At 43.0% G+C, this 23,341-nt stretch overlaps 2 protein-coding genes across 2 annotated transcripts; one reads left to right on the top strand and one right to left on the bottom strand.

The window, feature by feature from the left end:
- Positions 1-341: 341 nt before the first annotated feature.
- Positions 342-11,031, top strand: LOC104420089 (DNA (cytosine-5)-methyltransferase 1). The gene is given in 14 exon segments (XM_039302002.1): positions 342-848; positions 1,462-1,725; positions 1,728-2,964; positions 4,094-5,505; positions 5,508-5,599; positions 5,739-5,903; positions 7,009-7,207; positions 7,305-7,416; positions 7,509-7,656; positions 7,750-7,947; positions 8,097-8,375; positions 8,454-8,615; positions 8,724-8,942; positions 10,497-11,031. Coding segments are annotated over 13 exon segments (4,620 nt in total). The 5' UTR covers positions 342-848; positions 1,462-1,463; the 3' UTR covers positions 10,632-11,031.
- A 6,288-nt stretch (positions 11,032-17,319) lies between these two features.
- On the bottom strand, positions 17,320-18,706 carry LOC104420066 (probable carboxylesterase 18). Its single transcript, XM_039301573.1, is given in 4 exon segments — positions 17,320-17,786; positions 17,788-18,124; positions 18,127-18,352; positions 18,355-18,706. Coding segments are annotated over 4 exon segments (1,014 nt in total). The 5' UTR covers positions 18,616-18,706; the 3' UTR covers positions 17,320-17,596.
- Positions 18,707-23,341: the final 4,635 nt, after the last annotated feature.

Genomic DNA, 23,341 nt, shown 5'->3' with positions numbered 1-23,341 from the left:
CCAAATGCTAAACCCCTAAACCGACCATATATCTATTGATTCCATAAATCGAAACACAAATTACAATTATAAAAGCTTTTGAAATACAGAACATGATCGCTTCGGAACGTCATAAATGGTTCCCATCAGGATCGCTGTGTATGATAAGCGTATTCGTCGCCCTCGATCCAAAAGTCATGATGATTAGGATCGCTGTGTATTATAAGCGTATTCGTCGCCCTCGATCCAAAAGTCATGATGCTAGAATCACTACTAACTCCTGCAGACGTGGATCGCCTGTTGCCATTTTTCCAAGAAGGAGAAGGAAGACCAAAAGACGAAAGAAAGGGAGGTCGTCGCACTCTTTTCACGTGGAGGGCAGGAGCAAATTTCTGCAGAAAGCAAGCAGCAGAAGAAGAGAGAGAGAGAGAGAGAGAGAGAGAGAGAGAGAGGTGTTTGACCGATGGCGCCAACTTTTTGGGTTTTAGGCAATTTCGCATTCCCGCCATTTCGTCTTCCGCTAATCCCTCCTCCTCCTCCACCTCCTCCCGCCTTCGATCCCACCGCTGCTTCTCCCCCGCCCCTCTCCTCCCGCACGACCAAGCTTTGATCTTTCCCTCTCTTTCTCTCTCTACCTCCTTCTCTCTCTTCTGGGTTTTCATTGCCTTCCCAGTTCGAGCCCCCCGATTCCCCGATTCCCCGATTCGGGTTGCGGTTTCTGGGGGTCCCGATTCGACCGAGAGAGGGAGGAAAGATCTGGGCGGGCGATGGGATCCGCTGCCTTATTGGACTCCGCCGCCGCCGCGACGGCGGTGGGTAACGCCCAAGCGCCGCCTCCACCGATGACGACTCCTCAAAGTCATCGCCCGGTAAAAGATTTGAACTTTTTCGGTTCTTGTTCGATGGGGTTTCGCGCATTTCGCGTGTTCCATTTAATGTGCCTCTCGCTCCCCCGCTTTTTTCTGTTTCGCGTTCGCCCCCTTTTTTCTGGAAGGGGTGTCATTTAAGGACTTGCTTGATTCTGATTCCCCTTATCGGATTCGGGTGTTGTTCTTGCTTGCATTCCATATGGGTACTTACCAAACTCGCCCAGTTCTCCTGGATGTTTTATGAATTTTCTCCCGGTTTGGTATCTTTTTGAAATCTGGGTTTCGCGTCGCTTCCCCCGACCGAGACGTTTCGTGCTGTTTCGTGTTGTTAAGAGAGTCTCGCTCTCGCTCTCGTTCTCTCTCGCTCTCCCTTGACTGGGTTTTCTGAGATTTGCATTTTTTGTGCTGCTTCTTTTTTGCTGGGGTTCTTTCACTGGGGTTCTTTCACTGGTATCGTTCGTCTTACTTTTGTCATCTTCGTTTTCTTTTGGGTTTCTTTGGGTTGATCTTGGTTTTTGATAGTTGGACTGAGTATTTTTGTTTTTTGTTTTTTTTTTTCTTTGGTCTTCTTTATCTTACCGTGTTGAGTGTTGAATGGGTTGTGTACTCATAGGGATGGCGAGGAAACAAGGCAAGGAGAAGGCTGCTGTTGGTAATCCTAAGAAGGCATCAACAGCCAACAAGAAGGACAGGAAGCGGAGTTCACCGCAGGATGGTGAAGAAGCTGCCGGTTCCCGCAAGATGCCGAAGCGGGCTGCTGCATGCACGGATTTCAAGGAAAAGTCCGTGCTTATCGATGACAAATCGTCTCTGATCGAGACAAAGAAAGCAAAGTTAGCTGATGAAGAGATTCTGGCGATTGGCCTTACTGCTGGAGAGAAGAGGGTCGGCCAAATCGGAGACTCACTGAGTTCATTTTGTACAATGAAGAGGGAGTCCTGCAGCCCCTTGAGATGTTGGAAGTTGATGATCTGTTTATCTCGGGTCTGATTTTGCCTCTCGAGGTAAGCGCTGAAAAGGAGAAAGACAAAGAGAATGCTGTAAGGTGCGAAGGGTTTGGACGAATTGAATCATGGTCTATATCCGGTTACGAAGAAGGGTCGCCGGTGATATGGCTTTCGACTGATATTGCTGATTACGACTGCCTCAAACCGGCAGCTAGCTACAAGAAATATTACGATCACTTTCTAGAAAAAGCCCGTGCTTGCATGGAGGTCTACAAGAAGCTCTCCAAATCTTCTGGAGGAGATCCTGACTGCGGTCTTGATGAGTTGCTCGCTGGGGTGATACGTGCAATGAGTGGAAGTAAGAGCTTTTCCAACGGATCATCGATCAAAGATTTTCTTATTTCTCAGGGCGACTTCATCTACAACCAACTGATAGGCTTGGATGAGACTTCAAAAAGTGATCGTATGTTTATAGAATTGCCTGCTCTAGCTGCTCTTAGAGATGAGTGTAATAAGCATGGCAATTTTGCACAGGCGAAATCGGCATCTTCTGGTAAAGGCATAGTCATTGGTTCAAGATCTATAGATGGAGAGGCAGCAGCTCAGTATGGTTCATCTGCTGGAGGGGCTGAGGAAGATGAGGACGTGAAATTGGCTAAATTGTTGCAAGAAGAAGAATACTGGCAATCAAGGAAACAGAAAAAGAACCAGGGTTCAGCTTCTGGATCATCCAAATTTTACATCAAGATTAATGAAGATGAAATAGCAAATGATTACCCTTTACCTGCTTATTACAAGAATGATGAGCAGGAAACAGATGAATTTATAGTCTTCGACAGTGAACTTGATATGGTTGACATTGATGATCTCCCAAGAAGTATGCTTCATAATTGGTCACTTTATGACTCTGACTCTAGATTGATATCTCTGGAGCTTCTTCCAATGAAATCCTGCGATGATATTGACGTTACAATCTTTGGATCTGGCACAATGACTGCTGATGACGGAAGTGGATTCTGTCTTGAAATGGACACCAATCAATCTTCCCCAGTTGGTTCTGGAGCCCAGCACGTGGATGGAATGCCTATCTACCTGAGCGCAATAAAGGAATGGATGATTGAATTCGGATCATCAATGGTTTTCATATCGATTCGAACAGATATGGCTTGGTACTTTGCTGCTAAAATATTCTGCTCATCTTTCCAGTACTTTTTGTGCACTTGATTTCAGGTTTACATGTACTTAATGAAGTCACATGAATGCAAATTTAGAGTGCACCTGCCAAGATCGGGGCAAAAGCATATGCATGACACGTGCACGTAATGAGATAGGCGAGATTTGTTTCCATTTTCATAATTTATGAAATCCGAAAATTGAAAGAGCCACTCAGATAAAAGCAGATATTAAAGAGTGAATAAGTATCTACTGACATAAATGCTACACTCCGGAGAATCTATTTCTGTCATGACATATGGAATACGTTTTGATTGCGTACTTCAACTTAGCATTTGATTCTATAGTATGGACATCATGTTATTTAAAATAAGATAATATATCGGTCCCCTTTTTTTGGCAATTTGGCTATGATGGATATATGTAAAATGGGGCCAGATATGGTTAAATTGAAAGCATCATGTAAAGTATGAATTAAACAATTTTCTGTTTGATAGGTAAGTTTTGCGCTGCATTCCAGTGCGGGCGTCAAGGATCGAACCTCTCTTGTGTCCCCGAACCCCGTAACCCATGCCACTAGGCCAACTACCTAGTGTGAAAACATAAACAGAGTTAAAAAGAATATAAAAGGCTAGGATATGCATAATTGACGTCATTCTAAGTGCATCTCTAGATAGAGACTTCGAGCATTGAAATATGCTAGACTAGGTTTTTGATCTATTAAGAAATATTCTAAGCTTCTTCTGTTTTGGGTATTTGCCCCTTTCCTGACTAGATTTCCCTCAATTAAGTTAATGGTATTGTGAAACGGCCTAGCTATATCATGTCTACTTAGTGAGGTAAATGAAATTGGCAGGTGTTTGTCTCTGTGCTTGGCGGGAATCGCACTTGAGTGTGCTTACCTTGCCTAGATAGTCAAAAAGTGCAAATACGTGTTTTACGTCACCTGAGCATTGAACCTATGAGTCCATCAAATTTGTTGGCATTGCATAGAACAACGTACTTTTGACCTAAGAATATACTTTTGTGTCAATGAAGAGAGTATGATGATTTTGTTTTCTCTTAAATGTTGAAATCCTTTGGAAAGCGGACTGATGAGGGTTTGATTTGTCTCTGTATATTCAGGTACAGACTCGGGAAACCATCAAAGCAGTATGCTTCATGGTATACTCCTGTACTTAAGACAGCAAGGGTTGGAATAAGCATAATTACAATGCTGAAGGAGCAAAGCCGAGTATCAAAACTTTCATTTGCAGATGTCATCAAGAAAGTCTCAGAGTTTGACAATTCTCATCTGGCTTATATTTCTTCTAATCCAGCAGCTGTTGAAAGGTATGTGGTGGTGCACGGTCAAATAATACTGCAACTGTTTGCAGTATATCCTGATGAAAAGATCAAGAAGTGTTCCTTTGTGGTTGGTCTTTCAAAGAAAATGGAGGAGAGACACCACACCAAGTGGCTTGTGAAGAAGAAGAAGATTTTGCTGAAGAACCTGCCAAACTTAAATCCAAGGGGAGCTATGGGACCTGTTTTACCCAAGAGAAAGGCCATGAAGGCGACAACAACCAGGCTTATCACTAGAATATGGGGTGAGTATTACTCCAACTACTCACCAGAGGAAATAAAAGAGGGAACAGGCACAGATGCAAAAGAGGAGGATGACATTGAGGAGCAAGAGGAGAATGAAGAGGATGAGAATGAAGACATATCAGTAAATCCAGAGGAAAGTCCGAAAACTGGTTCCGCACCTAGGCGAAGTAAGCCTTCCTCTACACATAAAGAAGTAAGATGGCATGGGGAGTCCATGGGTCAGACATCTTCAGGTGAAGCTCTGTATAGACAAGCTGTTGTCCATGGTGAAACAATTGCTGTAGGAGATGCAGTAGCCTTGGAAATCGAGGATTTAGATGAGCTTCCTATGCTGTATTATGTGGAATACATGTTTGAAACATCAAGAGGAAGCAAAATGTGCCATGGACGAATGATGAAGCGAGGAACTCAAACCATCCTCGGAAATGCTGCTAATGAGAGAGAGGTATTTCTGGTGAATGAGTGCTCAAACATTGCACTAGCGGATATAAAACAAACTGTTGTGGTACATATTCGTTCAAGACCTTGGGGATACCAATATAGGAAAAGTGATGCTGATGCTGATATGATCGAGCGGACAAAAGCAGAAGAGAGAAAGAAGAAAGGATTGCCACTTGAGTATTACTGTAAAAGCTTGTATTGGCCTGAGAGAGGTGCATTCTTTAGTCTTTCTCGGGATACAATGGGTCTTGGGTCAGGAGTTTGCCACTCATGTAAAGTGAGGGAAGTTGAAAACGAGAAGGGAACTTTCAAATTGAATTCATTGAAGAATGGTTTCATCTACAATGGGGTTGACTATCTTGTTCATGATTATGTCTACATAAGCCCCCATTTCTTCACTGAGGAAAGAGTAGAGACCGGAACTTTCAAGAGTGGGAGAAATGTGGGCCTGAAGGCTTACGTAGTATGCCAACTTCTGGAAATAATCTGTCCCAAAGAGTCCAAGAAAATGAGGCAAACTCTACTCAAATGAAAGTCCGGAGATTTTACCGACCGGAGGATATCTCAACTGAGAAGGCATATTGTTCTGATATCCAGGAGGTGTATCCTTGGTCCCTTTATAGTTGTCAAACCTCTTACATGTTAAATTCTTGATTTCACCATTTGATTTGCATTTCTACTATTATAAGGTACTCTTGCTGTTTAAGAACACATTTAAATTCGTAATTGTTGATTGTAGGTCTACTATAGTGAGGAAATGCAAATATTGAATATTGAGAGCATTGAAGGCAAGTGTGAGGTAAGGAAGAGGAGTGACATCCCATCTTGTGATTCTCCAATGATGTTTCAGCATGTTTTCTACTGTGAACATCTATATGATCCTTCAAAAGGATCACTCAAGCAGGTAATTTGCCTTTCTCCTAGATTCTCTCCCAGCAACTTTGATTCATTTTGTAATATAAAAGAACTAATACGGGGTGTTTAGCGGGAGTGTCCTTTACCTGTTTCATTTCTATAAAATTGAAGTAGTAATCACAATCATAGTGGTCAAGTTAAGTTTTTTTTTTTTTTTTTTTTTTTTTTTTTGGGCATTGGTCGATTTAAGGTTCCAATCGTGAATCAAAAGATGCATTGTTTGTACCATGAATCTAATTCATGGTAAATGATAAGATTCGCAACAGCTTCAATGGATTGAAGAGGTAGAGTAGCTTACTGAATTAGGTATTAATTTGGAGAATTGATTAGACGATAAGGTATTATTTAAAAGGATCGCATATCATGATTACACTGTCTAATTGATAAGACCCTGGCATACCGATGGTCAATTTATATACTCCCTAAAATGAAGTGATCAAATGTGCTTTCAGTTCTGTAGAAGTACCCATCCCTTCCTTGATGAAGCAGCTGTGTTCATTTCATCCCCCTTCCATTGATCTTATTAGATGCAATTGTTGTTAAATTGAACTCTGACAATAGTGTATAAATATAAAGCAGAGAATGGTCAATTCTCCATTTTTTTCCCTTTGATGGTTAGCATGTCTATGGTATCTCTTTGTGTTCAAACGTAACCAAAATAAGGTTTCAGCCTCAAGTACACTGTTCAATCTTAAACTAAAGATGCTTAACTTAGGATTATGATGAGTTTAGTTCTTGAGTCTTTAAAACATCAAATCTTATGTAGGCAATAAAAGTTAGACCTAATAGAGGTTTATTTGGCTAATTCTAGAATTAATTAACCATCAATTGAAACTTGAATGAGAAACAAATCATGACAATATCCTGACCTTATTGCATGATAATTACACAATTTGGGTAGAATGGACTTGTATATGAATCTAATAGAATTTGTACAATCTGAATCATAAGTCCCATGATTGTAGCAACATCAATTGTGATTATGGACTTTCCCTTTATTCCTTTTCCCTTTTCTTGGGTTGGCATGATGGATCCTGTAAGTAAGTAAAAGGTGGAGGCGCAAGATAATAATTCTCTCTATTCTTTGTTGATAGTTGCCAAGTCACATTAAACTCAAGTATTCGGTCGGATTGGATACTGATGCTGCATCTAGAAAGAGAAAAGGGAAGTCCAAGGAAGGAGAGACTGATTTGGAATCGGAGAAACAGAGGGAAACATCTCAAGGGAACAATTTGGCCACATTAGACATTTTTGCTGGTTGTGGAGGCTTATCAGAGGGACTGCAACGATCCGGTAACTCTCTTCATAGCTTTTGGTGATCATCTTACTTGTCTATGCACAAGTCAGCAGCGACTTGTCTATTCTGACTTGGGAAATCTCCAATATGCAGGAATTTCGACCACAAAATGGGCAATAGAGTATGAAGAGCCTGCTGCAGATGCATTCAAGCTCAATCATCCAGAGTCGTTGATGTTTGTCAATAACTGTAATGTAATCCTGAGGTAGGCACAATCTTTAGGAAGTTTTTTCTCTCATACAACCAAGGAACCATCCAATTGTAACTGTTCTGAGCTTGAAGAGAATGCTAATGCAGGGCCATAATGCAAAAGTGTGGGGACATTGATGACTGCATTTCAACCCCTGAAGCAGCAGAGCTCGCAGCATCTTTAGATGAGAAGGAGAAAAGTAACTTACCTTTGCCGGGGCAAGTAGATTTTATCAACGGAGGACCTCCCTGTCAGGTTATCTTTATCTTTCCTGCATGCTATCCCTACTCTCTATGGTTTGTTATCATGACTCAGACGCATGCTGAGACCAATTAATGTTCCTACCAGGGTTTTTCTGGAATGAATAGATTCAACCAAAGCACATGGAGTAAAGTTCAATGCGAGATGATACTAGCATTCTTATCATTTGCTGATTACTTTAGGCCCAGATACTTCCTCTTGGAGAATGTGAGGAATTTTGTGTCCTTCAATAAAGGGCAAACATTTCGCTTGACTCTCGCATCCCTCCTTGAGATGGGGTATCAGGTAGAATCTTGGTAGTCTGCTGAAAAGGCAAATAGCTGTCAGAGAATTTCTTTTTCTTTTTCATTTTTCTGAAAGATTTGTTAACTTTTGCACATGAATATTTGTTCCAGAGAGACATTAATGTGCATGCATACACATTATCTTTTTAGGTGAGGTTTGGCATTCTGGAGGCTGGAGCATATGGAGTTTCTCAGTCTCGGAAGAGAGCATTCATATGGGCAGCCTCTCCAGAAGACGTTCTTCCAGAGTGGCCAGAGCCCATGCATGTCTTTGCTGCTCCTGAGCTGAAAATCACATTGTCAGAGAATTTGCAGTATGCTGCTGTTCGAAGCACTGCCAATGGAGCTCCTTTCCGTGCAATGACTGTCAGGGATACAATTGGAGATCTACCAGCTGTAATAAATGGAGCATCTCAGATAAATATGGAGGTAATATTGCAGATTAAGAATGTTGTGTCAAATCTTACCAGATAGGTTAACCTTGCTATATACTTTTCCTCTGTGCAGTATCAAAATGATCCTGTCTCATGGTTCCAGAAGAAAATAAGAGGAAACATGGCAGTTTTGACTGATCATATATCTAAAGAAATGAACGAGCTGAATTTAATCAGATGTCAGAAAATTCCAAAGCGGCCAGGTGCTGATTGGCGTGACCTTCCGGAAGAAAAGGTAGATACCAATTTTTTAAAATTTTTTTTTTTGGTGGCTATGATAAATAATATGCTATGCGTGATGCAACTAATATTCAACTGTTTATTGTCCTCTAATTAAATGCAGGTTAAATTGTCAAATGGACAAGTTGTTGATTTGATACCATGGTGCCTTCCAAATACAGCTAATCGGCACAACCAGTGGAAGGGGCTGTTTGGAAGATTGGACTGGGAGGGGAACTTTCCAACTTCCATCACAGATCCTCAGCCAATGGGAAAGGTTGGGATGTGTTTTCACCCTGATCAGGACAGGATTCTTACAGTTCGTGAATGTGCCAGATCTCAGGTAAAAAAGTCAATTTCTTCTCTCTGCATTGCCTCTCATGTCTATTATCATCTTCCTTTCCTTGACTTGGATCAAGGATTATGATGTAGTTTGAAGTACAAAAAGGGATCATGTATAGCTTCAGTGTCTGCTGATTTGGATGAAGTAAGAGAAACATATCATGCTTTTCTGATTTGCAGCTTTTTTCACCTCCTTGAATGGATTGTTACCCTCCTTTGCTAATGTTGGAATCTGTCTGGTATCTGGTGTATGGATACAAAACTGAGTTGTCTTGTTAATGTTACTTGAAAGGGGACTGCATAAAAAGGAACCATTTTATGTAAACACCACAGTGGAATGTGGAATTAAGGACAAATTTAACAATCCACAGAGATTGTTTTTTTTTTTTTTGGTAAAAGGTAAGTATATATTGAGCTTTGAACCAAATTTACAGAGATTGTTCAATCTCACTCAACGCAAAAAATTGATTGATGCATGGGTTTAAAAAGGGTGACACTCCTTTCCCTTATCACTTTTATGTACTTTGGGTAGCCAATGCTAATTTGCTTCTGTTTTATTTTTTATATCTTAGATTTATGATTGTCAAGTTATCATCTAAATCGTCCAGTGGAATGCTAGTTACCAGAATTGTGAACTGCATAAACTAACAAATTACAGAGGCTTGCAGAGATAAATAATTAATATTGAATTCAATGTGGGATGATGTGCTATGTATTTTCCTAATGACAAACTAATTTTTGCTGATGGATGAAACTTGAACTTCTCAAATTGTAATTTTCTCATCTCCCTCCTCTCTGTCTACTTGTGTGACTTCCTGTTTGATTCTGGGGTGATTTTGTCGAGGATTTTGGTGATGTAAATTCATAAGCTATATCTTCATTCTTTTGAACGTTTATTGAGAAAGAACTTCTCCTTCAGCAAGTTAGCAAGGGTTAAGGGCATCTGGTTCAATAGGTTTGGCATGGCAAACAAGTTGCGCAGGCTGTTCAATCAGTGAACTGAATCTAGAATTGAATATGATTTGGATGTTCAGACTCTTGGAGTAATAAATTCGCGACAAGATTGCCCTACTACTAAAATGACAAAACCATTAAGACCTTGAATAGCATCTTGTTGGGAATTGTGCCCTGACTATGGATCTAATTTGATCGTATATGAATTCTCATTATTGTATGATTCTTGCAGGTATCCTGTTCACACCTAGTCAAAAAATGTTCTGTATGAATTGCATTGTATTTTTTAGACCATGGATTACAGTCTAATAGACCATAATTCTATTCTCAATTAGGCAAGAGATTGCATTAAAGGTGAATTACAGTCTAATAGACCATAATTCTATTCTCAATTAGGCAAGAGCTTGCATTAAAGGTGACTTTTCACTTAGGTAATGGTTCACACTGTAGTACTCTCGACTCTTGAACTGCTATATGGCATTACTACTTCTGCATATGTTACTTGCGATGGTAGTTGATGGAATCATGCATACCAAAAGGCAGTTATTTACTCTTAATGGTAGCTGTATGAATGTCTAATTTTAATGTATTGTCAATGCAGGGCTTCCGTGACTCCTATCTGTTTGCTGGACACATTCAGCACAGGCACAGGCAGATTGGTAATGCTGTTCCGCCACCGCTGGCATATGCACTTGGAAGAAAACTCAAGGAAGCTATGGACAGCAAGAGGGTTTAATTTGGAGATCGGGTGGGCATTAAAACGAGCGAATTCACATTCCCAGATTTCTCTCTATTTTGACAGAACAGGCACAGAGCAACTGAAGAAAATTTGCTGATGGGCAAACGGAGTGTTCAGGCCTTTTGATCCTTATTGTCTTGAGTATCATGTGCAGGGATTGCATTCCTGAATTGGGAGAAGTCTCATCAAACAGAAAATCAAAACAAGACCGGCTTGAGTTGCTGTACAGAGAATTTGCTTCCTATTATATACAAACTAGGGACATGCGCGAGGGATTCATCTATGTTGCTGATGATCATGTAGGAGAACCTGCTTTGTACATTAGATTAGCTGTGGTCGCGTAGATCATTCTGGTTATAAGAAGTTTTGGCTTTTACAAAATTAGCTCTTTTACCAATGGTTGTCTTTTCTAGAATGTGAAGTAGAAATCGATCGAAAGACAACAGCGTGCAGGTTGGCTCGCGCAATGGTGAAGCAGCTCCAGGTTTGCGTAGTTTTCAGGTAGAAATTGCCGCAGCTGAAACCTAATCAGTACCCAGTCACTGAACCCATCTCTGGTATTATCATCTTTTGTCTGCGTACAACATGCTAAAAGACCCTTTATTGTCAGCCAAAGAAAAAGTACAACGGATTCCAAGTGCTTCATAGATCATCAATTTGTGAGGAAAATAAACATGCGCATCTCGATCGATATGTCTATGTACATATATAATTGGGCTTGGTCTGGCCCATCTCAGCTGCACGAGATTTGGGCACGCCTAGCTGGCCACCCAACCGTCAATCAGGTCTATCGACGCTAGGACAACAGCTTCCGAGTTAAGGTCAACATCCGTGAGCCAAACTGAATAAGTTGACTCATAGGTTCTCATCTACCATCAATTACTTGCACTTCCGGCTGCATCAATTAATGACTACTACTTCCCTCTGAGAGCGTTTGTTCACATTAATAGCTATAGCCCAGATAACTAGACTTTATATATCACCCGTCATGATTGAGTTGTAATAACTTTTCCGAAAATACTCCGATCCTCTTTCCTTTTAAGCTTTTTTAAAGTGTTATTTTCTATAACTTTTTGCAACTCAATGTAATAGCAACCGCATTACTTGAATTGGAAATTGAAAATAGCCATTTCGCATCTATTCCTTCACAACCTAATAATCCGTACGTTACGTTGCAACAGTGTTCTATTCCCTATAAGAATTCAAATAAAATGTTCTTTCCAGTTCTTTATTTGACTTTGCTGTTCCGTTCTCTGTTAGGAAATAGGGGGATGGCTTGCCTTTGGAAATGAAGAGATCGCTTGCTTAATCAATCTTCATTCTCATGGTTTTCCTCAGTGACTACCATCTGTTTGCTAGAAACATTCTGGATATGGGGAGTTTTGCTCCTTTTATATATATATATATATATATATATATATATATATATATATATATATATATATTGACGGCCTTACCGTATTTCTACTCTATTTTTCACTCAAACTTTTGCTTTTGCTCAACCTCCTAGCAGAAGATCGGAGTTGAAATCCACACATGATATTAAATTGTCCATACCTGAACCTCTAAGAAGTGGGAATTGAAGCCTTCATCTCTCCATGAAAAGGGATCGAAAGACAACAGCGCGCAGGCTGGTTCAGGCAAAAGTTGAATCAGCTCTGGATTCTCGGAGGTTTTGTGGAGAAATTGCTGCAGCTGAAACCAAAATATCATCTTTGTCTGCATACAACATGCTAAACGACCCTTTTATAGTCAGCCAACAAATTCCAACCGCCTCATAGATCATCAATTTGTCGGGAAAATCGCTCTGCGCCATTTATTCCGTGCCGCCCTTTGCTTCACCATTAATTCGGGTTACACACGGAGTCTGAGTCGATTTTCGGGGTTAGCTTGATGAATCCCAGGCCAAGGCAAGGCATTCACATGTTCACGACAATTGACTCAGCAGTTCATTTCGTTTAATCAAAGAGGAAAACAAGTGAAACCAGGGGATTCTCTCGGGTGGGCGCACCCGAGAGCACGCCGCGCCATACTCGTCCATTCAAGTCAATTATGGAGCAACTCCACGGCGATCTGACTCGCATGAACGAGACTGCCGTGCTCCCGGAATTACATCCTAGGTTGCACCGACACGCGACGCAACATGCCGACACCTCATTTCTTAAAAATAAAAAATTCGACACGCCGAGACACGTCAGTATATTAAATGAATATTTTTATTTTTAATTAATTTGATTCAAATTTATAAATAAATAAATAAAATGCTAACTTTAACAAAAATATTGATGAAACTAATAATTAACAAGAGATTAAAATGAACTTATTTGAATAAATTTACGATATTCTATAATAATCAAAATTTATTAGTATTATTTAACATTCAATATTTTTATTTTTCGAAATCACTTTTTAATCTCATTTATTTTATTTTTTGGGATATGTTCAGGTTTAAGTCATAAAACTTATCAGGAAGTGCAATTGAGTTCTAAAACTTACAAAAATGCAATCAAGTCCTAAAACTTGTCAAGTTTGTTCAATTAAGTTCTAAAGTTAATACCGTCAAGAAAGTTAACGAAAATTGCCGACGTGACACCGACGTCACATTTTAAATGATTTTTTTATATGGTTTTTTTAACTTATTTTTATTCAAAATCTTTAAAAATTAGATTAAAAATTAAAAAGGAAAAGCTAAATTTATTTAAAAAATAAAATTGTTAAAAAAAAAAAAAGGTTAGAGCTTTCCATTGCCGAAGGGGTGGCGACGGGGGTGGTCGGCCTCGCTTGGGCGAGGCCTCGTCGGCCCTCGCTGGGCGAGGCCTCGTCGGCCCCTGTGTGAGGGCCGACCACCCCGCCGGAGTCGGACGAGGACGCCTAGATCTAGGCATGCCGGCCCTCATGGGGGCCGGCGACCAACGCCGCCCGGGCGAGACCTTGCCGGCCCTCGCCCGGGGTCGGCGATGCTCGCCCAGCATTTGGGCGCCGAGCAACCGAACCTCATAGTCCTCCTCCTCCTCGGCCTCGCCATTTTCGTCGGCGTTGTCGTTGGCTACGGGGGCGGCGTCATCCTCGTCAGTAGAGCTGGCGAAGTGAGCGACGGCCTCGAGCTCCTCCTTGTCCTCCTTGTTGACCGGCTCGTTGAGCTGCGGTTGCTCCTCCCCCTCGGACCCGTTCGACAGGGGCCTTGTCGGACGACGCTTGCTCGCCCGATCCGGGGCGAGCATCACCGACCCTAGGCGAGGGCCGGTGAGGCCTCGACTAGGAGGGGCGATGGTTGTTGGCCCTCGCGAGGGCCGGTGTGCCCGGATCCGGGCGTCCTCACCCGAGCCGGCGAGGGTGGCCGTCCCTCACCCGGGGCCGACGAGGCTCGCCGGGTGAGGGCCGACCACCCACCTAGGGCCGACCGTCGCCGGCTCCCCTCCGGAGATGGAAGCTCCGGCCTTTTTTTTTTGGAATAGTTTTGTTTTTCTAAATAAATTTAGCTTTTCCTTTTTAGTTTTTAATTTAATTTTTAAAGATTTTGAATAAAAAATTAAAAAAACCATATAAAAAAATCATTTAAAATGTAACCTCGGTGTCACGTCAAAGCAATTTCCATTAACTTTCTTGACTGTGTTAATTTTAGGACTAAATTGAATCAATTTGATAAGTTTTAGGACTTGATTGTACTTTCTTGATAAGTTTTAGAATTTTTGCTAAACATATCCCTTATTTTATTTTACCAACCCCTATCCTCCAAAAAAAAATTATTTTAATGCTTTTATTTTTTGACCCAAAAAAAAAGTCCCCCACCCATTTATTTCATCCTCTTTGTCCCGCGTTCCTTTCCCTTCACAATTTGTCAGTTCCTTTCTTGAAAATTCAAATCACACTCCACCTACCCCCTTCATGCCAAGTCCCATCAAAACCCCTACTTTTAATTTATTTTTTCTACTTTTCTTGTTAAAAGCCTAAAACTAAAATAGAAGCAAGCTTGAAAACCCTAGTAGCCAATGACTCCTCCTCCCACGACTCTTCTTCGTGATCTTTGCTCTCTTGGAAGGGAAAATGTCACAAATAGTCCCTATATTTTCACTCAATGTCCATTTCACTGGCGAACTTTGATTGGCTCATTTGATCTCTCGAACTATCGATAAAATGTCGATCTAGTCCATGAATTTTCGAATGGCTCAATTTAGTCCCTAAACTATTAATAAAATGTCCGATCTAGTCCCCGAACTTTCGATCGCTCAAGTTGGTCCTTAACTATGATGAAATGTCCGATCTAGTCCTTCGTTACTATTTATTTTCTTCCTTTTTTTTTTTTTCCCTTTTTTCCTTTTTTTTTTTTTTTTTTTTTTAACGCTTTCCCTCGCCTGAGCATGAGGGCCGGGAGGGCGTCCGGAGGGAGCCCCTCGCCGATCGGCGAGGACCCCTCGTCGGCGTCCCTCGCAGCGGCGAGTCCTCGCCGATCTTGCGAGGGGAGCCCTCGCCCGACGCCGGCGAGGGGCTCTCCCTCGCAGACGGGCGAGGGGCCGTCCCGCCGTGTGTCGGCGAGGGAGAGCCCCTTGCCGGGCGTCGGGCGAGGGCGAGGGGCCCTCGCCGATCTTGCGAGGGAGCCCTCGCCCGACGCCGGCGAGGGGCTCTCCTCGCAGATCTCGGCGAGGGGCCGCCTCCGTCGGCGTCGCGAGGGAGAGCCCTCGCCGGCGTCGGGCGAGGGCGAGGGCGAGGGCCCCTCGCGGCGTCCCTCGCAAGCGGGCGGGACTCTCCCTCGCAGATCCGGCGAGGAGAGCCCGCGCAGACGCCGGCGAGGTGGGCCCCTCGCCGATCCGCGAGGAGAGCCCTCGCCGACGCCGGCGAGGAGGGCCCCTCGCCGGATCCGCGAGGGAGAGCCCTCGCCGACGCCGGCGAGGGAGAGCCCTCGCCCGCTGCGAGGGACGCCGCGAGGGGCCCGCCGATCCGGGCGAGGGCTCCTCGCCGGACGCCGCCCTCCGCCGGCTCCGCAGAGGGAAAGCGAAAAAAAAAAAAGGGAAAAAAAGGAAAAAAAAAAAAGGGAAAAAAAGGAAAAAAAAAAGGAAAAAAGGGAAAAAAGAAAAAGAAAATAGTAATGAAGGACTAGATCGGACATTTCATCATAGTTCAGGGACCAACTTGAGCCGATCGAAAGTTGTGGACTAGATCGGACATTTTATTAATAGTTTAGGACCAAATTGAGCCATTCGAAAGTTCAAGGACTAAATCGGACATTTTATCAATAGTCAGACCAAATTGAGCCAATCGAAAGTTCGGTGACGAAATTAGACATGGAGTGAAAATATAGGGACTATTTGTGACATTTTCCCCTCTTGGAATTGCTCGCCTCTGGTCCTCCCTCCTTCGCAACTGTAGTCGTAGCCACAGCCTCCAGCCCTCCATGGTGGCATCGCAGTCGCGGCTCTCGGGTCGCTCTTCCTCTGGCCCTCCCTTCCAGTCATAGCCTTGTTGTCGCTTGTGATCCTCGCCTCCACTCCATCACCTCTTCAACGACCTTCGCACTTGCATGCTTGCCTTGGAAACCGACACCTCTCATAATTTCGGACACGCGTGTCCGAACGATGCCAAAAGAGTTTATCACGTGTACGCGTTGATCACCTGTCGAAGCGTGTCCGAGCGTGTCCGACATGTGTCGGGGTGTCTGACATGACACGGAAACTTCTAGAATGTGTCGGCACAACCTAAATTACATCTCAAAGTAATTTTACAAAATTAATGATGAATTAGAGGAGGGTAATTAGTGGCATGAGAAAAAAGGGAGCTGACGAGAAATCAAACCACTACATCATCTAACGAAACAAACTATAGTTTATTTAATCGCCATCACTGCCCACGTAGGCGATACGGAAAAAGACAAAATCCGACTGGAACCGGCTGCCCTAGAACCACCCAATCCGTTTCCTGGTTCTGATCTTTGAGGTTAGTTTCCAGGTTTCAGGTCAGGATCCGATTGCCCCGACTCTAATCAACACATTTCCTAACAATGATTTCTCAATAGATTAAAAAGATTTGTTTTGTGGAGAGATGATTACGGTCGGGTTTGCGGAGTTTTTCAAGGAGAAATTGTTGCTGCTGAAACCGAATCAGTACACATTCCCTGAGCCTATCTCTGGTCTTATCATCTCTGTCCGCATCAAACATGCCAAAAGACCCTTTATTCGGCCAGAAAAAAAATCCAACTTACAAGATTCCACGCCCTTACTAGATCATCAATTTGTCCGGAAAATAACTCTCTGCATCTCGATCGATTTCGTGCCGTCCTTTTGCTTCATCACCGATTCGGGTAACACGCAGGGTCGAGTCGATTTTCAGGGTTAGCTTTTGATGGAAACCCAGGACAAAGCAAGGGCTTCGGATTCATGAGTATATTCGTTCAAAGTTCGTTTCGTCTAATCAAAGAGGAGAACAAGTGAAAACAGGGGAATTCACATGCATGATTAGAGAAATGCAGAATTTGCCCTCAACGTGATGACATATTCCGGCAAGCACGCCCGGGAAGCACGCTGCACCATATTCGTCCATTCAAATCAAATATCGTGCACCTCCATGGCGACCGACTCGAGTGAAGAAGAACATTTATGCTACTGGAATTTTACATCTAAAATTAATTTTGTAAAATTAATGACGGATTAAAGGAGGGTAATTGTTGGCATAAGCAAAAAGGGAGCTGACGAGAGGTCAAAAACCACTGCATCATCCAACAAAACAAATTCTGGTTTATTACATCGCCATTGGTGCCCAGGCGGACCATACATAGAAAAACAACAAGTCCTAAGACCTATGCTTTTCTACCACCGGAAACCAGACAGGAACCAGCCGCCCTCGAACCGCCCGATCTGGTTCCTGGTTCTAAATTTTAGAGGTCGGTTTCCTGGTTTCAGGTCGGGAACCTATAGCCTCGACCGTAAACAACACAACTCCTAGCAATGATTTCTGAATAGATTAACAAAGATTTATTCTGTGGAGAGGAGGTTGTGGACGAAATCCTTGACCTTGAGGATCAACTGGGTGGACTGGGCCACCTCCGGGAATATGTAGAAGGCGTGGAACATGGTCGGGAACTCCACCAGCTCGGCCGCCTTGCCGGACTTCCTCAGCCACTCGCAGTACCTCTTCTGCCAGTCCCTCAGTGGGTCGAACCCCGACGAACACCACCGTCGCCGGGAATTCCTCCAGCCCCGCCACGTCCGCCGCGTTCGGCCCGCTCACGTTCACCGCCCCGTGGTCCCGGTCGGCTCCCTCCGGCAAGAACGCCCTCCAGCACCAGTCCGTCCGGGGCACCGACACCAGCGGCGCTCCCGTCAGCCGGATCTCCGATTCCGTCCGCTCCGCACCCCCGAAGAAGGGCTGGATCGCCACCAGCCCCACCAATCGGACCCTCGCGAGCTTCCGCTCCGGCAGGGAGGCCCTCACAGCCACGTGGTGCGCGATATTGGCCCCGGCGCTGTCCCCGGCGAGGAAGCACTTGGAGACGTCGGCGACGGGGGCAGGGCGGAGGGGGTCTCGTCGAGGAAGCGGAGGACGTCGAAGCCATCGTCGTACTGGGAGGGGAAGCGGTGCTCGGGGGCGAGGCGGTAGTCGACGGAGACGACGACGGCGGGGAGCTTGCGGGCGAAGCGGCGGCAGACGGCGTCGTAGGCCGAGGAGGCGGCGCCGAGGTAGCAGAAGCCGCCGCCGTGGAAGAAGACGAGGACGGGGAGGGAAGCAGCGGGGAGGCCGGGGCGGAGGGGGCGAAGACGCGGAACCAGAGGGGGCGGGAGGGGTCGACGGTGACGTCGGAGGAGGAGACGCCGCGGACGGGGTCGGGGTTGGGAGGGGACTTGAAGTTGAGGAAGCCGAGGAGGCGTCGGTTGACGGTGCCGTCGGAGCGGCAGCAGAGGTCGGTGACGCGGCTGATGACGGCGACGGCGACGCGGGTCTTCCAGGGCATCTCCGGCGAGGACGGGGCGGGTTTCTTCGCCGAAGTCGCCATTGCGGAGATGCAGGGCACGATGATGGTGGGGTTCACTCTCCTACTCCTCGGTTTAACGTGTCGCGCGGTTCATGGGTCCGAGTCTGCAGGTGGGCCTCCCGTTGCGGTTGCGGATTGGTTAATTTAGGAGGGCGGAACAGGTGAAAGTGGGGCCCATCAGTAAACACTTGTCTCTTCTGCTTTGCTTTTCTGAAGCCATGCATTGGAAGTCCTGATGTCAGGACCGTTCATTGATTACGAGGGCCTCGCCACAGCGCTGCTGATGCTCGTTCATTGATTGGTTGACCAGTCCACGTCACGTTACAAATCCCATATCGATATTTCTATTACTATTGATGATCGCCAACGGTTTAAAAAAAGGAGAAAAGCACATATATACGACCCGACTCTTAAAATTCACCGACGTCCATTTACGAATGATTACCGAGCAAACCCAACGACGACGGTTTGCTTCTGCGGCTCCTGGCTCCACTTCCCGATGGTTACGACAGCCCATCCTTCGTATTCAATGGCCTCCGTCATCTACGGCTCTATTGCAACATGATCTCCGGAGGACATTATCAGCATACCCGAGCGAATTGCACCCGAGATTATCGGACCCATTTCCGAGGCCCTATTGTTGATCGAACCGAGCTTTATTCATCGATCCCCGTGTCTCGGAACTCAGTAATTTCTCTTTGTCCTAGTCGCCGGCGATTGTTCAGTCATCTCGTTGAACTCTATCTTTGCCGACTAAGAGCTCCCAACAACTACCAAATTTTTACTTTTGCCGTGTCTTCCTTGGCCTCTCCTAATCCGAATCGACGGATGGGAACTCAAAAAACCATAGAGAATTCATGAGTCGAGCACCAACGATTTGCTCGTGCACAATTATTCTTTCTCGAGAACATATGGGCCTTGAGAAGTCAACGCGACTATAGCTTCTTCACCCTTTGGCCTTTTTCTTGGTATATTAGCAAAAGATGAGTTGTGGAGGAATGCTTGGTGGGGGACCTCGAGGCTCATAACTTTTTTTTTTATTTTTCTTTGGTTCAGAAAGAAAACCCTAATGCGTTCGTGTTTTTCTACGGGAAAAGCATAGGTTCGATGGAGAGAGATCACTTTCTGTTTTTAGCCGGAAAGGCAGGAGAATTCAATGACATTGTTGGCGCATTAAATTGATCTAGAAACGACTCCATATTGAGAAAGGTATGTGGGAGGCCATCTACATTTACTTTTTAGAGGTGAACCGCAGGTGGACCGGGGTTGGATCTACTGGAATTTTGCGATATGGATAATTGGGTTTTGATTAGACTTGACATCAGGACTTGCCGTGACATTTAAAGGGTCCACGTAAAATGTCAGAATTGAGCTTGTCTAGTCAAGCCTGGTTGGAGCTTTAATGAAAAACCATTTTTGAAATTTGCCCAAATCTTATCCAGTCGAATCGAGTCCAATGAGCAAAAATCTCTGCCCAAGCCTGCCGAACGACGGTGGGCATATCTCCGGCAACCAAAAAAGGGCCGGAGTTTTGAAGTGAAGATAAGTATGAAATTTTTTTCGGCAAAAAAAAAAAATAAAAATAAACGAAAGACTAGAAAAAATGACATGAGTAAAGGAAGCTGTCTCATTCTAGGTTTGCTTGTATCTCTTACTCTTAGAGAATCCTTGGTAAGGAGCTGTGAAAAGGGCCTGCGGACAATGACAAATTCACCATCGATTTTGTTTTCAATCTCAATCAAACAAGAAAGAGACTTTAGAGACAATGACATTAATTGTTCATTGCACAATTGTTTGGCTTTGTAGCACGATTGGTCCACCCCTTATTCTTTAGGCAAATAAATTCCTTTTTTTTTTAATCTAATAAAAGTAGAACTTTATAATTTTCATTCAACTACATTACCGATTGGTTTTTCTATAATCTTGCTTTTTTTATTCATTACTTCTCTTTCTCATAGATAATATAAAAATCAAGCCCATATCTATTGTTATAAACAAAAAAAAAATCTAATTGATTAAGGAGGCTCAAGATAAGGCTTCCATAATTAATGATTGAGACGATACTAATTACATAAATTATAAATAGTAGCTTTGCCCAACTGTGCCTTGGGCAGCAAGCTCGCATCAGCGCAAGTCCATTTCTAATTTTCTACGATCTACCGAAGAATGGTTCTTCTGAGAATTCGTCGGATCATTGTGGAATTGTAAATAGATCTGTCTCGAACATCAATCGAAAGCCTTTTTCCTACTCGGGTGGCGACGAATTAAAGCAACAGATTCATTAAAATTTGAATCAATTTCTGAAAAAACTCAAAATATCAATTTTCATTTCTACATTAATAGTTTCCGCTAAGTAAAGGAAGAGTCGGAAGTGAGGTCAAAATATCGGCTTAAATGTATGCATTGCGAGAGGAGTCCACTCACTAGGAGTTACTAAGGACGCGTTTGGTAACGTTTATATTTTTCTTTTTCATTTTTTAGTTTTTAGTTTCTCAAAACAAAAATAGAACAAAAATCCGTTTGTATAGGTTTTATTCCTGGGAACAAATTTGGAAGAACAAGAAAAAAACTACTTTTTGTTTTGGAGAATAACTCAAGAAACAAACATTTTTTTTTTCTCTTCCTCCTTTTCTCCCCATAACCGGTTGCCAGCCTTGGTGATGGTTGACCATTGGCTAGGCAAGGTTGCCCCAAGCTTGCCGATCACCGGCGAAGTCTCCCTGAGCCTCACCTAGCTACCGCAAGGTTGGCATCGCTTGGCTGGCCGAGGTCGTGTCGCCCAACCATGGCGAGGCCAGTGGGGACCTTGCTGACAAGAAGAAGAAGAAGAAAAAGAAAAAAAGAAGAGAAAAATGCTCAAAATTATTAATAAATTAAAAGAAATTCCAAGTCACAAAAATATTTAGAGTTGTACTAAACAAATTTCTGTTTTGGGAATAGAAACTTTTTGCAATTCTCAAACGTTTTCAAATATTTAAAAACCCGTCAAGGGAACAAAAATAGAAAAAAATGTTTATGAACAGAAATTATTCACAATAACATAAATGCTATCATATGTACCGTAAAGAATTTGCGCAAAGTTGTTTTCGGTGACAATGTAATATTTTATAAGGCTCACGTTATTTTCACCTCTTAAAATTTGCCTAATTTTCAGGTAGTTATGAGCAAGAAAGACCGGAAATAGCTGATGCATTATTTTATAAGGCTCACGTTATTTTCACCTCTTAAGCTTGCTTCGTTTTCATGTTGGTATAAGCAAGGAAAACTAGAAATAGTCCATGCGATATTTTATAAGGCATAGATTATTTTCGCCTCTTCAATTTGCCTCAATTTTAGGTAGGTATAAGCAAAAAAGAATATAGCAAATAGCATATGCGATATTTTATAAGGCTCACGTTATTTTCGCCTCTTAAATTTCCTTCATTTTCAGGTGGGTATAAGCAAGAAAGACTGGAAATAGTCGATACAATATTTTATAAGGCTTATGTTATTTTCACCTCTTAAAATTTGCCCAGTTTTCAAGTGGATATAAGAAAGAAATTCCGAAAATAGCAGATGCGATATTTTATAAGGCTCACGTTATTTTCGCCTCTTAAATTTCCTTCGTTTTCAAGTGGGTATAAGCAAGAAAGACCATAAATAGCCGATGCGATATTTTATAAGATTCACATTATTTTTGCCTCTTAGATTCGCCAAATTTGTAGGTGGGTATGAGCAAGAAAGACCGGAAATACCCCAATAAGTCGTGCAGGGATGAATGACTTGATCGACAGTTTGGGACCTCTAGGGTCAAGCAACGATATTTGGAAACAACTCCAAATGGACTTTGACCATTCGGGGTGCGTTTAGAAAGTCCTTTGCCAAGGGCTCTGGACAATCTTTTAGGCAAATACAAAATCACCTGTTGATTTTTTTTTTTTTTTTTAAGAGTTAGGGGAGATACAATTGCATTTTCTAAATGCATTTTCTAAAGTTCTTTGGCTTAAGGCAAGTTCAGAATTGCTTTGAACTTTAAATATGTTTGGCATGCAAAAACTTTTTTTTTTCAGTCAATTTTGTTTTTGCTAAATTTTCATAATTTTAGAAATATCTCTACCTTACACAAATTACTGACGAGGATTCAAGCCACCGATGTGCAGTTGGCTAAATGTAGATGTTGGGAAGCCTCGCACGGTGTCATGCAATCTAGGCCACATCACCTAGGTGAGCAGGACTAAGACGGTTGTTGCCTGGGTTCGCGCGACCCAAGCGACGACCACATGAGTTTGTGCAACCCGGGCCGCATCACTTGAGGTTGCCGAAGCTAAGAGGAGGCCACTGGTGTTAGATATGGCTCATCCATAACTATATTTGGCTTAATTGAAGTCTTGCTGACTATTGAATCCTTTACCAATTTCGAATTTTTTTTAAAGTAGAAGTGCTTTACAAAATATGAATTTTCCCAATGCCATTTAAATCAAAATTAGATCTCAATGTGTTTTTAAGTTACAATTTATAAAATTTTATTTGCATTTCGCAAAACCACTTTGATCCGAAGGTGTTTGTATTTTCTTTTGAAGTCTTCAAAAGTCCAATCAAACGCATCCCATCTATCACGTACCTTTCGTAGTCATAGGTGAATAATAGATTTGACTTCAGCCTTCGATTGAATACGTTTTCAATTGCTGGCTTTTTTAAAGTTACTTTTTGGTTTCGAAAGCCACCAAAGATTGACTTGGAATTTCGACCGTGAAGAATTGAAGGAGGT

The sequence above is a fragment of the Eucalyptus grandis genome, chromosome 9 (assembly GCF_016545825.1).
Source record: "Eucalyptus grandis isolate ANBG69807.140 chromosome 9, ASM1654582v1, whole genome shotgun sequence".
NCBI classification, from domain to species: Eukaryota; Viridiplantae; Streptophyta; class Magnoliopsida; order Myrtales; family Myrtaceae; genus Eucalyptus; species Eucalyptus grandis.
The sequence above is the reverse complement of the archived record's forward strand: the minus strand, read 5'-3'. Positions and strand labels throughout refer to the sequence as shown.